This window comes from Poecilia reticulata, chromosome 14 (genome assembly GCF_904066995.2).
Source record: "Poecilia reticulata chromosome 14, P_reticulata-male-v2, whole genome shotgun sequence".
Classification (NCBI taxonomy): domain Eukaryota; kingdom Metazoa; phylum Chordata; class Actinopteri; order Cyprinodontiformes; family Poeciliidae; genus Poecilia; species Poecilia reticulata.
This window is the reverse complement of record NC_088843.1, coordinates 22,148,983-22,166,410: the sequence shown is the minus strand read 5'-3', so window position 1 is coordinate 22,166,410 and position 17,428 is coordinate 22,148,983. Positions and strand designations below refer to the sequence as shown.

Genomic DNA, 17,428 nt, shown 5'->3' with positions numbered 1-17,428 from the left:
AGTATCTAGCTAATATGCAAAAATGGCACGTTAGCTAGCTAAATATTTAGCTAGCTCAGAGCTAAACTTAATATTTAGCTAATTCAAACTTATATATTCAGCCAATGTGCTAATTAACTTCCTGATAAGCGGAAGTGGACTATCAGAATAAAAGCTGGTTTGAGACTGAATGCTGATAGATGACTGTAGCTGTGAATTTGTCAATGTCTGTATTGGCTTTAAAAAATGGCTCATCCTTGGTTTTAAGCTGAAATGCCGTTTAAAAAAAGAGGAAAAGAAACAAGGAGGTGCCATAAAACAATTTGAAAGCAGGAATTTATAAAGAGGTCTGGACGCTCAGCTTTTAGTTTGGTAGTCAACTTCTGTTTAACGACAGATGAATTTGTATGAAAGCAGATAAATATAGCTAAATGTTTAGCTTCATACTTAATATTTGTCTAAGACATAAATAATTCATTTGAAGCTTGTTAAATAAATATTTAGCTTCATGCTAATTATTCAAGTTGCTAACTGAATATTTAGTTTACTTAAATATTTAGCTTCAAACTGTGAGATTTGAATAATGAAAAAATTATGAAAATATGAGTTTGAGCCTATTTTATTTCTCTTGCAACTAAATTATTAGTGTTAATTTTTGACTGTAGCTTTACATATTGGAGGGTTATAAATGAGTATTGCACGCTGAAAGACGCTCAGAAAGAGCTAAAGAGGACAAACAGATTCAGAGGAAGCCCTGAGGCTCTGGAGCAAACCGCCTGCAGTAATCGGCCAAATGAGTCAGTGACCTCCTTTACCTCCCCCCTCATTTTTCCTCTTTAAATCCACTTTTATCTGTAATTCTCATTTTCAATCAGCCTCGTTGATTCATTTGTTTTGTCAGATTGATTTTCCTGAAAAACTGGGAATTCAGAAGGTTTACGGTGACAGACAGGCTAATAACAGTACTTCTGTATGAAAATGCTTTAAATGTTCAGACTAGTGATTTTTCTGACTCAGTGAAAAAACGACATTTTGGATTCTGATTTCCTCTGACCTGTCAACGCAGTTTAGATTAAGAAATGAAACTAAAATCACGTTCAAGCGACAAGTCTCTAAAAATCATGGCAGCGGCTCAGGTAAATAGTAAATATATCGATAATTCAGCCGTGGTGCTCATCATCTATCAGCCAATCAGAGGAGACGTTTGTACCTTGGAATGGCTATGTATGATGCAGCGTTTTGAGGAAACTGTAGGCGGTCATTTTACAGAAGAGCAATGGATTCAACAGATTGAACTGTGATGCTGTGAGACTTTCACACATTGTCTGAAAAATAAAGTCTTCATCTTCCCCTCACTTCCTGTCATTTTCTTTGGCGTTTCCGCCAGCAGTAACATCCAGCGGTTGATCATGTGATTAGAAAAAAGTGCTTCCATTGCAGTTTTGCTAAATACACCCATTCTGATACAGTTGAAAAACCTCCTCATCCTAAATTTGCGTCTTTCCACAAAACAAATTTATTCCAGTTGGCTGGATGTCAGGCTACGTGGAAACGCAGCTACAGTCACTCAGAGGTCTGTGAACAGGAACGCCACCGCCTGATTCCTGAGCCACAGACGTCTGGATGGAGCCGCTCAAACTGCAGGTGAAGGAGGAGAAACATCCAGCTGGATGTTGATGATACAGAGCATCATCAGCCTGGCGGGCCTCCAGGCTTTACCTGCCCACCCACCAGGCTGTGTATCGTTTACTTATTTAAAATTATTTTTATTTATACACCACTAACAGAGATAGCAAAGACGGGTTAAACTAGACTGATGTACAATAAAACATCAGCAATTTTAGCAGACAATTATAAAGAAAATGACATTTGACTTGACATACACAACCTACAGAAAGATTAGTTTTATTAATCCACTGCTGGATTTTCTTTGTTGTTTCCAAAATTTCCTGTCAACTTTGAACATTTTTAACAGAGAAACCTGGTGGGGCAGCTAGCGGACGGTCTAGCGCCCCCTAGCGCCGGGCTGAGCAGGTTTTCTGACGGAAACGCTGATTTGGTGGAAGCACTAAGGAAATCTGTTTCCAAGTTTCAGTGTCGGCTGTGTGAAGGTCATGGCGACCTTGGGCTGGTTTCCACCTGGAGTGAAGCAACACCTCACACACGGCTTCAACAGCAGCAGAGAAAAACCGGCTCTTCCTCATCAGCTCATCCTCTGGCTCTCTGACCACCATAGGGGTGGCTCGGATAAAAGCGAAGTAATTGGCCAATCATGCAGCAATCAGGGGCTTTTCTCTGCTGGACCGCTGGAGAGAGTTCAAAAGCTGCAGCCGCTCCAATAACACACACACACACACACACACACACACACACACACACACACACACACACACACACACACACACACACACACACACACACACACACACACACACACACACACACACACACACAGTGATGGTCCAGAATTGATAACCAGTAATCATCTGATCTAATAATAGATGAGAGCGAGCAGTAGTAGAGGAGCGAACACGCTGCTGTTGGTCTCCATGTTGGGACCCGGATCATTCCTCTGAGGAAAACCAGCAGCTGGACGACACAGTGCCTCACACACACCACACACACCTGCACTGACACTGAGCTAAGGCCTGTTACCGGACGAGAAGCAGTGACATAACAGTAATGACATAATGATGCAAGATCAATACACTTTATAATGAACATTTAACACTGGAACTGGAAGACATTTTAAATATCATTTTAAATCTAATTTTAAAAATCAAATATAACAATTTAAATAAATAGAACAACAGACACAACTAGGTTACACTATAATTGTAACTAATATTAAGAGAGGAAAATTTTTAAGCTTTTTAACCCTTTTTGACTCGTTATATCCTCTCTTATAAATATTTAGATTGAAGCTAAATATCAAATCAACAAAACTACAAGATTCTTCAACTAAAATGGAGCAGAGAAAAATAAAAACTAAAAAGTTTACATTTTAGGCCATTTTAAATCTAAAACATTATTTAAGTTCCAATGTTTTGATGAACTAAATGTTCTGATGGCCATTTTGTGGTAGAATGTGATTTAGTGACGTTGGTCCGGCGAACTGACCCGTTGGTAAAAATGCTTGTAGGTTTGACTCTGCCTGGCTGCACACAGAGAAACTCCTGGTTTCCCTCTGAGAAAAGAAAACCGAGCAGAAACCTGAAATCTAACTGGAAACCTGATCAACACAAACTGGAACGGCGCGCTGTCCCAGTGTGTTGGACATGCATCAGAGCATCCAAGCAGACTTCTAACTGAGAAAGACAGTGATGAAGACGCTGCGTCTTCCTCTTTAACGCGTCCGGTAATAACTCAGCTGACGCGTCAAACCGTTTCCATTCAAACGGCGACAACATGGCGGCTCTGTCTGAACCGCTCAGCCTCACGTTTAACCGCAGCAGCTTCAAACCGTTTCCTCATCAACACCCAGCAGCAAAACCAACCAAACGAAACCTCTTCCTCCTCCTCCTCCTCGTCCTCAAACATCTGATCAATACCTGATCATTTTGTTCTTCCGCTGATCATTAACTCCTTCACATTTTCCCCCTTCTCTTCTGGGGAAAGCCGTTTACAAAGAAACAGTTTCCCAAACCAAACGTGAAAAAATAATCACTATCCTTGTTAATTATGATTAACCGCTTGTTTTGTTGGAAAACTGAGTCCATTTTCGCCTGGTTTAACCCAAACCCAGGGCCTACGGAAGCCCTGAAAGGCAAAAATACACTTTCTAACTCTGATCATTCTTTTGATTTTACAAGTCATGCGCAAGTAAAACAAAAAAAATTGGATAAAATATTTTAAAGCAAAATTTTTTTTTCTGAAGGTTAGATTAAAAAAAAGTGCAAAATTTGATCAATTATGTTTTTATATTCTCACTATATTTATTTAATTTGTACCCAAAAAAAACAAACGGCGTGAAAAAGAAAATGTTTGTCTTCCTTTTTTTCATTAAAGTCATTTAGTGAAAAAAATGTTTTTCTGCTGTGTTAATCTGCTTTTCTTCTCATCTGACATAAATGATGCTTTTGTTTTGCTTTAACATTTTTTTCTTTTGGTATTTGTTGAATGAGAAAAAAGAAAGGATACAATAGAAATATTCTTTTATTGTCCCACAATGTGGAAATTTCTGTCTAACAGAAGCAAAAATGGCAAACAAACAAAAACAAAAGATAAAATATATAAATATAAACACTGTATAGTGAGGGAAAAATTGCAACATAAATATAAAAAAATACTCCAGTTCAGAGAAATGTGCAACTAAATTGCACACTTGAGACAAAAATGTCATGAAACAATTTTTTTTAATTTACCCTTCAGGACTTGGAAGACTTAAAAAAAAAAAAAAAGCTTTTCTTTTCTTTTCTGCTGTTGGTTGATGAGGGAGGGGGAAAAAAGCCAAAACAAAACAGAAATATCTAGGAAGTAATTTTTTTTACTGCTCTATACTTTTAACAATTACCTCTTATGTTTGTCCTTTTTATTTGTTTTCTACAAACAAAAAACATTTTGGAAGTGAAAAACTAATTTCTGTGGCTTTTTTGTTGTTATTTCTAAGCAGCTGACAGACGCGTGAACAGGCCAGATTAGACTAAATACTTGACGAGCAGCACATCACCTTACATTTAACCATCTCTGCAAGTCAGCTTCACACGTTTAAATGTAGACATTAAATATTAATACGTTACAGTTGCACTCTGATGAGATAATTGGTTAACTACAGGCATTTTAAACTCATAAAACGTTATAAAACACCTTTCAAGATATCAGAGACCCAACAACACATAGAAAACAAAAGAAATTAATAAAAATAACATGTTTGAACTGGCTTTAATAAAGAAAGAACAGAGCTCTGCATGAATAACTGTCTCCAGTTCAGGATGCAAGACAATGAAGCTTAGTTTGGTAATATTTCTTGCATGATTAAAAACTAAATATTTGCAGATTTTTCAGTGGAAAGTGACTCCAAATTATTCGTGTGAAATCAAACAGATTTGGAGATGATCTACCATCTCTTAAATCAACAGTAGAGCAGAGATTTAAATTAGCTAATCTATTAGTAGTTCATTTCCACATCAATCACTTATTAATATTTGCAAAATAAACATCAAGTCTTAAAACATAAAAAAATTGTTATGGACTGAATGGTCTGTTCTTTGTGTGGGAAATGAGTGTTTTTGGTGTTGAATCCTGATACATTAGTGGCGTTGTCAGTTGTTATGACAACGAGAAAAAACGTGGTTTTGAGTTGTTTTGTCTTTTTGCTGTGGAGCAGTGCACTAAATTAATCATTCTTATATCTCCAGGTTTCATTCAGTTAACAATTTATCTATCGCAGCAGCATGGCCATTGATGGAAAGTAAAAGAATCATCTTCTTGTCTTCCTACCTTGTGCGCATACGCAAAATTTCCGGATGTAAACAATGCATCACTTCGTGAAAAGGTCTCTGAAATAAGTGGACTTTTCAGTAAGTAATATTCTTGTTTATTGAATGGACAGGTAGGCGCAATGCTTCAGACGCAGAAACATCTGTAAACGTTCTGACCGCTAATAAAGTGATAAGAGCCAATCCGTGTTGTATTTCCTCTAGATATTAGTCAGCCAAACTCCTCAGCACTCGATGCTTCGTAGAAAAGGGTTAGGTCTTCCTAACCCCTTCTCTCTAATTCTCTGACATTTTTGCTTTTATCAACTGGTTTGGCAGCCAATCAGTACAAGACAAAAACAGGATGAAACAAATTATTGGTGCTAAGCATTTTTAAGAAGACATTCTCTGCTTTCCAAATCACCCACTGCTTAGTGAATTTGAGCTCGACAGATAAAAACTTATTTGTCAGGATATTATTCAGATAAGCTTCAAATGTAAGCAGGCATTGTGTTCATCACTTAGTTTATCTGTTTTATTTTAATATTTATACTGATATTTGATAGTATCATGACTGTCCCTGATACTATCTTAAGTTTCCCCCCTGCTGCTAGGAAAATGAAGCTGACAATATTAAAGTGATCCTGTGATACAAACCGAGGTTTTAGCTTCATGCTTTCCTCTCAGTGCTCCTCCTTCTGACAACAGCTACTCCTAGTTCAGCTGATTGTTTTTCATGGCCTCCGGTTTTTATCATATTATGTGAAGCACTTTGTGTTGCCGTCGTGTTAAAGCTGTCAATAAATAAACATTGATTGATTTAAAAGATGCTAAATTATTCTGCAGTCTGAACGCTTCTACGCGGGAAGATTTCACAGAGGGATCTTCACTCTGTTAGCCGTTTCTTCAACTCTTCCCTCCTGGCTGTAAGAATAAATCAATCATCTGAACGATCATAGCTTGAACAGTTGCTGCGCATAAACACACCCGTCCGGAAGCACCTCAGACCAGGAGGCGGAGGAACAACGAAGGGAACAGACGGAAAGCAGAGCTGCACACACCGACTAGAGAAGCGGAGATAAAGGCGGCACCAAACGTACGGCCGCAGCGTGAAAGTAAATGATGTCGGGTTTAATCAACACTGTTAATCTTGATTGTTTTTGGTGGCAATGCCAGAATGCCAACGGCTTCTATCTAAAATGAAATCTGTGCATTCACCTTGTTTAGTGTAGAGCAGATGGTTTCCAGGTTCTTCAGGTTCTAGTCAGTAAATTAACAAACTAGTGATGAAGTGAACGAATCCTGAAAGATCAAAACATGTAAACACATTTTCCTTTAAACTTCTACAAAATACAGGAGGTTGCTTTATGTCAATAATTCCTCAAGACAGATGAAAAGTACTAGTGTGAACAAGAACTTTTTCATCAATGTTAAGGAATTGACGTAAAACAACCTCTTGTTTCTTGCTGAAAAGTTGTAAGTTAGTTTTTCTCATTTAGTGAACCAAGACATTTGCACTAGAAACTAAACAAAAATACTTGGTAGGATTTTGTATTTCTGTAGTGTATTGACCCCAACACATTGGTTTGTACCTCAGCACCACAATTCCAATAAAGAAGTATTGAATTGGAGCAGACAGGTTTGGCTCATTTTGATCAGACAGACAGTGAAGTCCTAACTTCCTCTGTGAAGACATGTTTGTCTTTCTGCGAGGTTTTCCTTTCATCTGCTCATTATTCCTGCTTCTCTGCTGCTTCACTGCATTAATCTCTCATTAGCAGACCTCTCCTTTTCTCCAGATCCCAACGTTTCACACAGAGGCAGCCAGTGACGAAAGGCCTCAGCGTTTCCTTCCAAGCGGAGGCATCTCCAGACGAATGGGGCGCGAGCTGCGGCCATTTAAAGGCCAGCAACAGCAGAACAAGGAGAAGTAATCAAGCCCAGCAGGGCTGACATCAGGCCAAGGAGACGGAGGGAGGAAGCGTTCACGTGAAACCGCGCTCGTCGCAGGAGCAGAGGTGGCTGCCTGCTGTCTGGATGTGGAGTGAGTCAGAGCGCCACGCTGAATATGAATGACTCAACGCACATTAAGATGTCACCGATTGAATGGAGGCCAAGGCAGCGCAGAAGAGGGATGCCTTAACCCGTTCCTGCCCGGCAATCATCAGGCCTCAGACTGGGCACATGAGACGAAGGCAACTCGCTCTCTCAGGAGCGGCCATGTTGGTCAGCCTCCTGGTAGGATGGCGGCCATGTTGGTCAGCCTCCTGGTAGGATGGCGGCCATGTTGGCCAGCTTCCTGTTAGGATGGCAGCCATGTTGGCCGGCTTCCTGTTAGGATGGCGGCCATGTTGGCCAGCTTCCTGTTAGAATGTCTGAGGCTTGTAACGAATGATCATTGTGACTCAAACTCTTCTTTCCTCCAGCTGTTCACATCATTTACGTTAAAAACACTCGACTCTCTCTCAGACCGGCCGCCTTACAGAGAGTCACTGATCGTTTCTCTGCTGCACCATGAGGCAGCCAGGCTGCTCAGTCAGCTCAACCAACCAACAAACCAACCAAAAACCAATTCAACGAATCATCCATCCATATTCCTCTGAGAGGAGGTGTTCTGAATGTGCTTCCTTTATTTTGAAAGGCAACATCTTTCCTTCCTGTTTACTGACTGCAGCGACAAACAGAGTGAAACTCCTTAATAAAATAAAGACTGATGCAGATGAAAGCGTTTGTGTTTATTAATGGTTGCTTTAGAGGCGTAGCGACCTCAGAGTGGACCGAGTTATAAATCAAACACGTGTGAAATCATTTGTGTCTGCGTCCACAGGAAGATTATCAGCGACACGGAGAACATCTAGCTTGTCCTTCTCCTCCTCCCACCAATTATCTCCATCATCCCCCCTGACAGCAGCCTCCCCTCACCCCACCACCTCCCCCCCAACCCACTGCCTGCCCTCTACTGCCCTGATCACATCCAGATCTACAGAGGCTTTGATGGCTGAGCCGAGCAGCAGCCGAGGAGCAGAAATGCAGTGAAATGTAACGCGGAGGGCTGGGGGTGAAAACAAGCCGTGTGGGTTCGATCTCAGACTCCCAGCTGACCCTGAGCTATCACAGCCATTGATTGGCTCATGTAATTCTGCTCTGATTTGGATCGGCCAATCAATGAGCTGCAGACCAACTTTCAGTGGATGTGGAGCCATTAAAGTGGGAAGTGGAAAAGCCAGCGCAACGTTCTGTGGAGGCAAAGCGTTTTCACCAGATCATTTCAGGGTCTGAGCATGGAAGACTGGAAAACTCCCAACAGGAGGATCTCAAAACATGCAAAAATCTCAAACATTCAGGTGTTTGGAAGAAAGTTACACGAGAACACATGAAATGGTTGGAAACTAAATGATACGAGAAGGAAATCCAGAGGAGGTTGAGGTCCATTCACACTAGTCCAGTCCAGTTCACTTGAATCCAACTCCGGTCCGTTAGCCTAGAGAGTCCGGTTCGCTTGGTAAGGTGTGAATGCTGATCATCTACAAACCGTGGCCTCGGTTCGGTTGAAGTGAACTCTGGTTCGGTCCGAATGTTTTCGACTGACACCTCTCCAACAGCAGGAAGCATAAAGGGATTAGATGCTTATAATGGCCAGGTTTTGTACAATCTGATTGCAGAAAGAGCCAACCTGCCTTTAAACTGGCCCGGTAGCCATGGTTACCCTCAACTGTTTTAACATTAGCTATAGCGTGATAAAATTATGCTACCAAACAGACATTAGTGAATAAGATGTGTCCTAATGACCCAAACGTGTTAAGTGGATAAACGACAGGAAAAACCAAGGAGTCATTTTGACTGCAGGGAATTTGCTTCTGGTTCAGTTTCTCTGACCAGTCAAAATAAAAACACATGGTTTTCTTACGGTGCTTGGTCATCCTTACAGAAAAACTCCCATGAATTTCACATAAAAAACAAACATACAGCTGCAGCCACCAAGGCAGGCGGTAAACGAAGTTATCAGAAATCAAAAGTACAAAATACTGAACGGTACTGAAAATAAAACCTGGCAACTTTGTAAGTCATTTTATTTGCGTAATTGTAAATAGTTTAAATAGTTGGAATAATATAATCCTGCTTTCTTTATGAAAGAGACATGTACAGTACAGCGGTTGCTGACACAAAGTGACGACTGAAAATCCTTCTACAAAGCAGGGCATTCTGGGTAAATACAACCAAGACAAACGCTAGAATCTAGCTGGAATGAAGTTTTGCTCAGTGTCTTCAGAGGTTTTCATGTCTGTCTGCTACTGGAGATGCTTCCTCTGCTCTGTTCATCACCATCTGGATGAGCTGAGTTACAACGGCCAGACGGCCCGTTCTGCCTGTCCGAGGTAAACCCAGCTGCCTGCAGCCTGCCATGCACCAACATGAAGCCACTTCATTCTCTGCTTAATTTAGCCATTGATTTTTTAAAACAGCAGATAGTGGGAACATCAGGCTGAGGAGTTTTATGGTCCTGCAGCCGCTGACAGAGTGAGCAGGGTGAGAGAGGGACGATGATGCTCCTCCAGGGAGAACATCCCCGCCTGCTGCGGTTAGGACACCCAGGCGCGGTGTGGGACAGTCTTCCTGTCGCCGTCGGCAACCATGGCTCAGCTGTTGACGCCGCGTCATCAGTACTCAGCTGATGGAAGCACAGAGACCTAAATCTGTTTGGGGGAGGTGGAGGACACCGATAATATACCCGTAATTATCCATTTTACTCTTTACTTTATGGCTGTGACTTCCAGCAGCAGATGGTCGTTTAACCAAACACACCGCGATGTTCCTGAAATGCTAGATGCACAAACAGAATCAGCAAAAATCCGTCAGCGTTAGTAAAACTGTGAGGAAAAAAATAAATAAATAAATTACCCAGTTTATTTATTCAGCCACAAGCACCTAAAAGAAAATTCAAAGCAAGTCTCTTCAGACCCGGTCAGTGACATCCAGTCTGACTGATCCTGGTTTTCAACAGGAAACCAGCATCCAGCATTCAACAGTGGACAGCTGATTCTTAAGTTTTTATGAATTTAACTAAAATATCGTCACACAAACGTCGCCATTTTGTTTACGATGCAATGCATTCTGGTCCTGCAGCTGCGTCCAGAAAGAAGAGTAATCTTTGCGCATTGAGTAATGATCCATTTGAACCAGAGCGCTTTGAAATAGAAGGTAGAGAAGAAATGATGAGGGGAAAAGAAGACGAGGAGGACCAAATGGAGGAAGAAGAGAGAGTCGGTCATTAAAGCTGGTGTTTGTGCTGCTGATGTTTGGAAATGCTAATCGGAAAGCAGAGCTTCACTTTCCAACTCAAGCTATTGATGTTAGCATGGAGATCAAAACACTGTGAAAAAGATGCTTCATTGTCACTTTAAGAGACCATTTATTATCTGCCAAACTGTTTTGGTTTCATATTAACTCTAGTTATTGGTGTTATCTCCTGATAATGGTGTTAGCTCTTGCTAAGACAGTAAACTGTAGGTCATAAGCTGACTGATCACGTTTGTTTTAACATATCTCATGTATCACAATGGCACTTTTTATATGAGACAATAAAGATATACAAGTTTTTCTGTATCAAAAAACATCAGTATTTAGGTTAATAGGGAAATGACAACATATTTAGGCTAATCTGGCTTTAAATAACTCAAGCCAAACTGAATTAAAGCCACAAGAAAAGTTATTTTCAGTTAAAGTCCATCATGCCGGTCTATGACATCAGAAGAGTAATTAGCATGTTAATAACTTTTCCAAATCAGTTGCTCACTGCACAAAAGGACAAAAAGATTCAATGGAAGGTCACAAGTTCCTTTTTTCATGCCATTAATCTTAAACTGGCCAACTCGAACCTCGGACAGCATCGACTGAATGTGAACGACAGAGAGAAATAAGGCCAGAAGAAGCAGAATCTCAGCCTCCTGTGTTTACAATGAAAGAAATTACATCTGTCAATAACAAAGATGGGGATGTAGAACAGAGCTACCACTCCACAGGAGAATCCACAACTGTTTCCAACAAAACATAATCCTCTTCTTTTTGCTGTAGCTTTTCGAACCAAAAAAGAACAAAGTTTAATGTTTTAACTGCCTCATTAATTACACGCTCACTTAAATCCACAGCGCAGAGCACAGAAGCTAAAACCAGCAGAGTTACGGTCATTTCTCAGCCCGTTATTTCTACTGTGTGCGTTGAATCAGTAGAAGACTCACAGGCGTTGGTGACGGCGAAGCTGTTGGCCGTTTCGATGTTGTCCACATGAGGCACCAGGTTGAACGGGGCTTCCGACGCGTTGGGGCTCGTGTTGTGCAGGAAGATGGCCAGGCGGAAGGCCGTGTACTCCTGATCCGTGTTTCTGATGAACAGACCACCTGCAGACGAGACGGAGAACATTCAAACCGTTTACGGAGCCATTCCACCAGGAAACAGCAGCAAAGAAACGACACAAACTGTAAAACCTGAAAAAATAAAAAATAAAAAATACACCGTAGGAACACAAATCAATCAAACTGTAAAAACACAAAACAACTAAAACTGTGGAAACAAAAATCATCTGCTTCTGCCTCATTTGAATGGAGGAGGAGATTTAAGGACTCCTGTGATCATTTAAGCCAATTTTCATGTAGAACGCTCTGCATCATTTTTAATTTTTTTTAAATTTGTTTTCATAAAAACAAAATTACAAACACAGCAGTAAAACAAGCAGTTAAGAATCAACGCCTCGTCCCCAGAGTCTGATAAATTCAGATTAAAAATCAAAACCAGCGACGGAAGATGTTGGAAAAACAGCAGCGTCATGATGGAAATTATAAATGAAAACACAGGAACGCAGGAAAAATGGACTGGAAGCAACGAGAAAACAGGATCTGCCACAGAGGGGAGAAAACTGACTGGCTTTTCAACTGCTGGGAAGGCGGATGGCGGCAGGAGAGACACGTAGGAACTATTGGGACAAATCTCCCTTTATTACGACTTCATAGTTGTGTAACTTTCTCTCGTATTAGTATGATTTTTGTCTGGTATAATGACTTTTTCTTGTATTATCGTGATTTTCTTCTAGTGTTATTTCAACTTTTTTGTCGTATGACTTTATTCTTATATTAAGACGTTTTTCTTGTGTTATTACAATTTTTACTTTGTGTTAAGACTTTATTCTCTGATTGTTTCACCTTTTGTCGTATAACTTTATTCTCGTATCATTTCTGGAATTAAATTTTTCTCTTATTTTGAATTTTGCTTATTACTTTGAATTTTGGTGTACAACTTCATTCTGGTTTTGAGACAGTTTTGTTGTATTGCAAGTTTTTTTTATCTTATTATGGCTTTAATCTCATATTTTTATGACTTTTTTCTTATATTTCTGTGGTTTTTATCTCGCATTATGACTATTTTCGTATTATTTAAACTTTTTTGTGATTTTCTTCTTGTGTAATAACTGTTTGTTCTTGTGTTACGTATTTCTCATATTATTTAGACTATTCTATGACTATTCTATTATTACAAGATTTTTTGTATTATCCCAACTTTAATCTTGATTTATTAAGACGTTTTGATCGTACTATTTTTTTAATCTTATTACAACTTGATCCTCACATTGTTATGATTTTATTGTCATTTTGACTTTATCCTCATAATAAAGTCCCCCCCACCCCAGTTTGAGTCTAATACTTCCTGCACACATGTTTCTGCATCCCTGCCTGTTTGTTGCTCGGCTGGATGAGGCGATGCCGTTCCTGCAGCATCCTGCTGGATCCTCTGAGTGTTTCTGTTTCTTAGCTGAGTGCTACGTCAGCCCGGCGTTGCAGATCAGCCTAGTCCGGTTCGATCTTCATACGGAGACCTGCACTAAGCCGCTCGTGGTTGTGCAAATGTCACAGGTGTTAGAAGTGGTTTGTTTCATATTTTAAATTCAGACTTAAGGCAACATTTGCGCGGACCGGACAGTGTAAATGTCATTTAAAGCTAAATGTCAGAACGTTCTTTCATGGCTGACCTCTTTGAAGAAGGTAAAGCTCAGAATAATTTACTCGTCTTTAAGCTCGGTTCAGATTTCACCTGAGCGCACAGACGACTCCTGTTGTCTTCTGTCTTTCATTAGAAAAGGGAGAAAATGAAACCCTCTAGTAAATCTTAAAAGTGCGGTGTGCATTTGTGTTTAGAGCACTTCATTCTGATCCGCCTGAGTAACACCAAGAGGAACGAGTAGTTGTCTTCAGAAGTTAGGAGGAACCCAGAAAAACATGGTGGTGGCAGCATCATGCTGTGGCCAGAACGCAAGAAGACAAACAGCAACCAAGAAACCGTTACTAGAAAAATAAAGTAATTAAAAAATGTAAAAGACATAAACTATAATGTAAATAAAATGTTCGCCCCTGAACCGAACCGGCCCAAAGCATAACCAAACTAAGGGAATTTAACACAGACTATCACCGTCATTAAAATGATTAGATTTGCTTACTGAAAATGAAAGTAAACTTTTATTTATGTTGCACCTTCAAGATATTAAAAATATGTCAGTACGTCCAATAGTTAATCCCGTAGAATAGTTTTACATTTGATTTGCTAGGTAGACAAGTTAGCTCGACTCAAGATACATTAAAATAATTTAAGTTGTTTAAAATTAAATGTAAGATTTAAAGGAATCCGAATGTTTATTTGTAAAAGAAACTTTCCAGCCATTGCCTTCCTGCACTATTCCACTTGATTCTCATCTCCCTTCAGAGTCTGTCTGGGATTTCTCCCATTGAGCTCAATTTCAATTCCTATTCCAATTTAATTAATTTCTCTGGTTGAATTTTAATTTGTTTTCAATCGGTGTGCAGAAGGAGGAACAATGACAACAATTTTCTGAGCCGTTTCAGGATTGCAGTCTGCTTATCGACTCTTTGCATGTGACATCAGGCTCTTCAGAGAGACCCACTCTGCCATGACAGACCTTAAAACAAGTTAGGTGAGCGCTAACTCCTGTTAACTGGTGAAAAACGTACAGCTGGTACCTGATGTCACTTTTATTTAGCTGATTTCACAGTAAAAATGGTCACATGCCACTAAGCTGCACAAACAGACAAGGATGTAAACCAAATTTGATTTAATCATAAACCTTTTGACAAAGAAAGAGGACACACTGGTTCATTCATGGATTTGCTGTTAACGCTTTTATTTTTTAAAGTAAGAAGATTAATGTTAACTTAATTCATAAGCATGATTAGTAAGATACAATTAAATAACCATATACATCATTATGGAGAAGGAACGCATAACCATTAATGCAGGCTAAATACTCTACCATCATTTAGCCTAGCATGTACGAAAAAACTGGTTAGCAGACTTTTGTACAGTATTAAATCTGCTTTGATGTAAGGGGAAACACCGTTTTCTGCCGCGTGAAGTCAGGCAGTCAGTGATTTTATCAAACCAAAAAAAGACGTCAGAAGGGAGAAACTTTGGGTCGGTTTCTAAGCTAGCTACCTACTTCAGCTAGCTAGACAAGTTAGCTTAACTCAAACAAGTAGTAGCCATGAATAAAACAACTTAGGAAAATAATGGCAGTCACTTCCATCCCTCACTTCCGGCCTCCATCATGGCGGCTCGGCGTCGCTAGGTAATTTAGCTAAAGTTAGATACAGCTTAGTAATGGCAGCGGATGAAGTGACCGAAGCCGTTCAGTCTGTGTCGGCAGTTAAAGTTAGAGCAATATTTAAGCTCTTCGAGGTGCAGGTTGGTTGTTTGCAGCACATTTCCGGTTAGCTTCACAGCTGAGCGTTACTTACTGACCATTAGCGATGCTCAACACCTGATGGTCCAGATCTTCTGACCGAAGCAAAGCACAGAAAAACCGGAGCGGTTCGCCGGAAACCAGCTCATCTGCAGACCTCTCTCTCTGAACCTGAGGGGGTGTGGGTTCTTTCCGGCAGAAGCGCTGGTTCTGCTGGGAGTTATGGTTTCCATTGGAGAGGCTCTTCCTGGTTCTGATGCGTCTTCGACACGTCAGCATGAACCAACGAACTGAGCTGCTGCCATTTGATTGGCCGAGCCGATATCTGCGTTAACGAGCATGTGATGAGGTGTGTGCCTAATAAAGTGGCCTCCTTTGGTTATGAAGAGGCTCCATGCAAGGTGGAGTACCTGTGATGCTGTGGGCCGATTTACAGATCTGGATCCTGTAGAGACGACCTCAAACAACCAACTAATAATCCAGATTTTAACAATCTAGATTTTGTTCCAATATGTCCTATTTTTTAAATGTTTAATTTACAGAATGTGCTCATGTTTCACATTTTTTCCTGATAGAAATATTAATTTCTGTTCCAAATCCACAGAGTCATGATGTCGGAGGCTGCTGGACCTCCAGGTAAAATGTGAAGCGGTGTGCGTGTGGTGCGTGTGTTGCGGGCGCAGGTCAGCCTGGGCCGACCGGAGGTTGCATAAGCTGCGTTATCTGGCAGCGGTTTGGTGAAATTAATGGTAATAAGCTCTGATTGTTGGTTTAAGCAAATATCTGGACGCGCACACACAAGCGCGCGCGCACACCGGTTACATAAAGCTGCAGCCGTAGAGGTGACGCTCTGCAACAAACCCTGAACTTTGACCTCTCCTCTCCCCTCCAGTGGGTCGCTCTGGTTGTTGCGGCTCGTCGTTTCCCTCCAGCCTCCCTGTGGTTTTTTCCTCTCGGAGGATTCAAGGTTTGCTTCTGATTTTAGAGGTGATCAACAGCTGGAGGTCACGCGCTGCCCTTCCCTCCCTAATGGAAACCATAAAGCTGTCACCTCTCCGCTCCCAGCAGGAGCTGCAAAGTGGTTAAACTGGAGGGAGACCAGTGGGACTCACACACACACAGAGAGAGAGAGAGAGAGTCACAGTTTACCGCTGTGATCTGCTGCAGTGGCAGCCTGAGCCCGCAGATACAAAGCGCATTAACCCTCCTGACTGCATCCTGGAGGAGCAACCCGAGCGCCGCCGCAGCCGCATGCGGGACGTCCACGCAAGCGAGCCGCACTCACCGATCTGAACGCTGCTGGGGAAAGCTCCCATCGCGAAGCCCGAGAACATCCACACCATCCAGCCACAGGGAGAAATCCTCATCTTGGTTCCGTGGTTAACTGAAGAGAAACATCGAGCAGATCCTCTCCCTTCCTAGGGCAAAAGCAACATCCTAAAAAGAAAAACCCCCAAATAAATCTAAAGAAAAATCTGCAAACAGCGTGTTGTTGTTGCGGAGAGCAGCGTGCTGGTTAAACATCCATGTCCGCTCCGGCGGCGGCTCCTCCTGCGTCCCCTCCGTCCGGCGCGGGAGATTTTTGCGCACAACAGCACCAAGATGAGGGGCGACGCGGAGAGGACAAGGAGGATGATGATGATGAGGATGAGGAGGGGAGGGGGCGGGCATCAGCCAGCGGCGGGCAGCGCGTCTGGATGCGGCGCAACTGGCAACACAGCCGCAAACACACATGCGCCTTTTTTTTTTACGGTACCGGCGCAGCCCGGAGGGGCAGCAGAGACAGGGATCCCCACCCACCCCCCCAACACACACACACACGCACACACACAGCGGGACCCCAAACTTCCTAAACTGCTGACATCAACACACCCATGGACGGACCGGAAACAGACGGAACCGTCAAAGCACACCGCGAACATTTTACGTTTCTGTTCAAATACATAAAGTTTAACATAAAAAAAAATCTCCAAATCAACCAGAACCCGTTTGTAAAGTATTCACACCCCTTGTTTTCCTCCCATGTTGTATTATTATTCAAATCACGCGAGCAAAACACACAAATTAGTGTAAAACCATTAAAAACTATAAGATTGATTTAAAAAAAAATCTAATTTGGATCGTGTTAATGCTGCGGAGAGCGGGGATGATTGTCTTTACCAACTGAGCCGCGTTTCAGTCAGAGTTCTCTGTTTTATAAGACTCTCCAGAGTTTTCAAAGAAAACTGATGTTCAATACAGAAAATCACATTTAGAAATAATTATTCCAACATCGTTTTGGCGCCCCCTCCTG

General features: G+C 41.4%; 1 protein-coding gene across 8 annotated transcripts in view; it reads right to left on the bottom strand.

The window, feature by feature from the left end:
- Positions 1-16,812, bottom strand: part of gria4b (glutamate receptor, ionotropic, AMPA 4b) — a 90,558-nt gene extending 73,746 nt beyond the window's left edge. For 5 of the 8 annotated variants that reach the window (XR_014090786.1, XM_081615205.1, XM_081615206.1 and 2 more), the window contains exons 1-2: positions 15,195-15,429; positions 11,633-11,791 (exon numbers count right to left, since the gene is read on the bottom strand). Coding sequence is in view for 6 of the 8 variants with exons in the window: in XM_081615205.1 (XP_081471331.1) it covers positions 11,633-11,791; positions 15,195-15,414 (379 nt within the window). In the remaining 2 variants the exon portion in view is untranslated. Of the gene's footprint in view, positions 1-11,632; positions 11,792-15,194; positions 15,430-16,420 lie in introns of those variants that run through there. The other 3 variants (XR_014090785.1, XM_081615208.1, XM_081615207.1) reach the window with 3 other exon arrangements.
- Between the last annotated feature and the right edge of the window lie 616 nt (positions 16,813-17,428).